The following is a 2,116-nucleotide window of genomic DNA, read 5'->3' on the forward strand; positions in this document are numbered from 1 at the left end:
GACACGAGGGAGGAGAAGGGGGTGACCAACACCCAATCAGATGCGAACTCCTCTCCAGCGCTATAAAAGCCGCGTGCGCTCCTCCTCTGCAGCAGTACTAGCGGATCTTTCCTTCTTCTTCTTCGTGTGTTGTTACCTCTGCTCAGCCAAGGAGTCACTTCACTGCTTTCACCTGAAGATTTTTCTCCCTGAGCTTTGAAAATTTTAAGAAAAGAACACAGTCTTCATTTTTCACCTCTTTTTGAACGGAATAGACGAACGGACAGTACGAACAAAATGCGTCTTATCCACAACATGACGACCATCGCGGAGTACGCAGCACCTGAATCCTCTGTCCCCAACCGGGTCATTAAGATAGCTGTGATAGGAGGCGGTGGAGTTGGAAAAACAGGTAAGATAATAAACAAAAGCATATCGTCGTATTTTATTCGTAGCTAAGCAACAGAGTGGTTTATTTCAGTCTAATGTTCTGCTTTTTTAACATCCTGTCTTCTGCTTGTCTTTCAGCGCTCGTCGTGAGATTCTTAACCAGACGCTTTATCGGAGACTATGAGAGAAACGTAGGTGAGTTACGAAACCGTATTTTTATTTTTTCAGTAAGAAACAGGCAAATTTGACTCTCAAAAACAAGAGACATTAAAGAGATATTAAAATAGTTTTTTTTGGTTTGTGTGTGCGCAGGTAACCTCTACTCCAGAGAAGTCCAGGTGGATGGAGAGCAAGTGACCATCCAGGTTCAGGACACCCCCGGTGTTGAGGTAAGAGCTGATCCCTGATCCTTCTCCCCTTAACTCAGACTGAAGCCAGACAGATGAGAGTTAATGTTTCAGGGCTGACCAGGTTCAACACATTAAAATCTGTTTAAGAGCTGTGGATAATCCAATACAAAGATAATATAATCTAATTGACTGTCTGACTGTTAAAATCATCTAAGCCTCTCTTGATTTGGCACTAGTCCAGCACCAATCTGTGCTGTGCCTGTGTGAATACATTTTTTTGTGTTCTGCTAGTACAGCCCTTCAGTCTGGCTGTCTAATCTCCTATTTAGGTTAATGGATGTCTGAGGCCAGGGTAAATGATACCCTGATCTGCATCCAGACTCCTCAATCACCCACACCTCACTGTTCTGGAGGAGTAACTCTATAGCTCTTGTCTGCCTCAGTCAGCATTCCAGTCATTACAAAAGATCCGTTGCATAAAGTCAGGGAATGTTTAACCTGGCGTCAATTCAGTTTCATTCAGTTTTAGGACAGGAAAAACATGAATGTGTCTTATAAGGAGGTGTGCTGGATGTTGTACTCAATTTTTCCTTTTTTTCCCTCCCCTTCACAGATAGCTGATAACGGTATCAGTCTACCTGACCATGTGAGCTGCTCCATCCAGTGGGCTGATGCAGTCGTGCTGGTGTACTCTGTAACAGACCGCCGCAGCTTTGACCTCATTGATCAGTTGCACCAGCTGGTTGTCCGTACTGGTGGTGCCAATATGCCCCCGGTCATCCTACTGGCCAACAAGGCAGACCTGTTGCACCTGAGGCGCGTCGACTCCCAGCAGGGGCCTTTGCTGGCGGGCACGCTGGGCTGCTCTTTCTATGAAGTGTCTGCTAGTGAGGACTACAGCCAGGTGCATGGGGCTTTCCAAAGGCTGTGCTGCCAACTGGCCAAGCAGCCGCCACCCGCCCCAAACTCCTCACACAACTCTGCCAGCGCTGCCACAGAGAAGAGGCGCTCGCCCCTCATCCCAAGGCCCAAGTCTCCCAACATGCAAGATCTTAAGAGGCGTTTCAAGCAAGTGCTCTCAGCAAAAGTCAGGACTGTGACCTCGGTGTGAATGCGAGATGCTGATAGTGGTCCAGGGTGGCCACAGACAGAAAGAAAGCATTGAAGGTGGAAATGAGGACAGAGAAGATGCTTCTCCACTGATGTCCTGTACCATTAAGGCTGAAGAGGGCGGGTGTGAGATGAACAGGAGGAGACAGGAAGTTGATGAATCTTTACAGAGGTGATGACCTCATGATGGAACGGTGTCTATCCTGACAGATGCCATGTGTGAGGAGAAACAGTGAGGAGGTTCATCAACTGTTCAAGAGCAGAAAGGACACCAGAGGAAGCAGAAG

At 47.4% G+C, this 2,116-nt stretch overlaps 1 protein-coding gene across 1 annotated transcript; it reads left to right on the forward strand.

Moving 5' to 3' along the window:
- Positions 1-276: 276 nt before the first annotated feature.
- Positions 277-1,830, forward strand: rasl11b (RAS-like, family 11, member B). The gene is made up of 4 exons (XM_053322464.1): positions 277-391; positions 508-564; positions 682-758; positions 1,333-1,830. Exons 1-4 carry the CDS (start codon positions 277-279, stop codon positions 1,828-1,830), a joined length of 747 nt encoding a protein of 248 aa, XP_053178439.1.
- Positions 1,831-2,116: the final 286 nt, after the last annotated feature.

The sequence above is a fragment of the Scomber japonicus genome, chromosome 7, assembly GCF_027409825.1.
Source record: "Scomber japonicus isolate fScoJap1 chromosome 7, fScoJap1.pri, whole genome shotgun sequence".
Taxonomy (NCBI): Eukaryota; Metazoa; Chordata; class Actinopteri; order Scombriformes; family Scombridae; genus Scomber; species Scomber japonicus.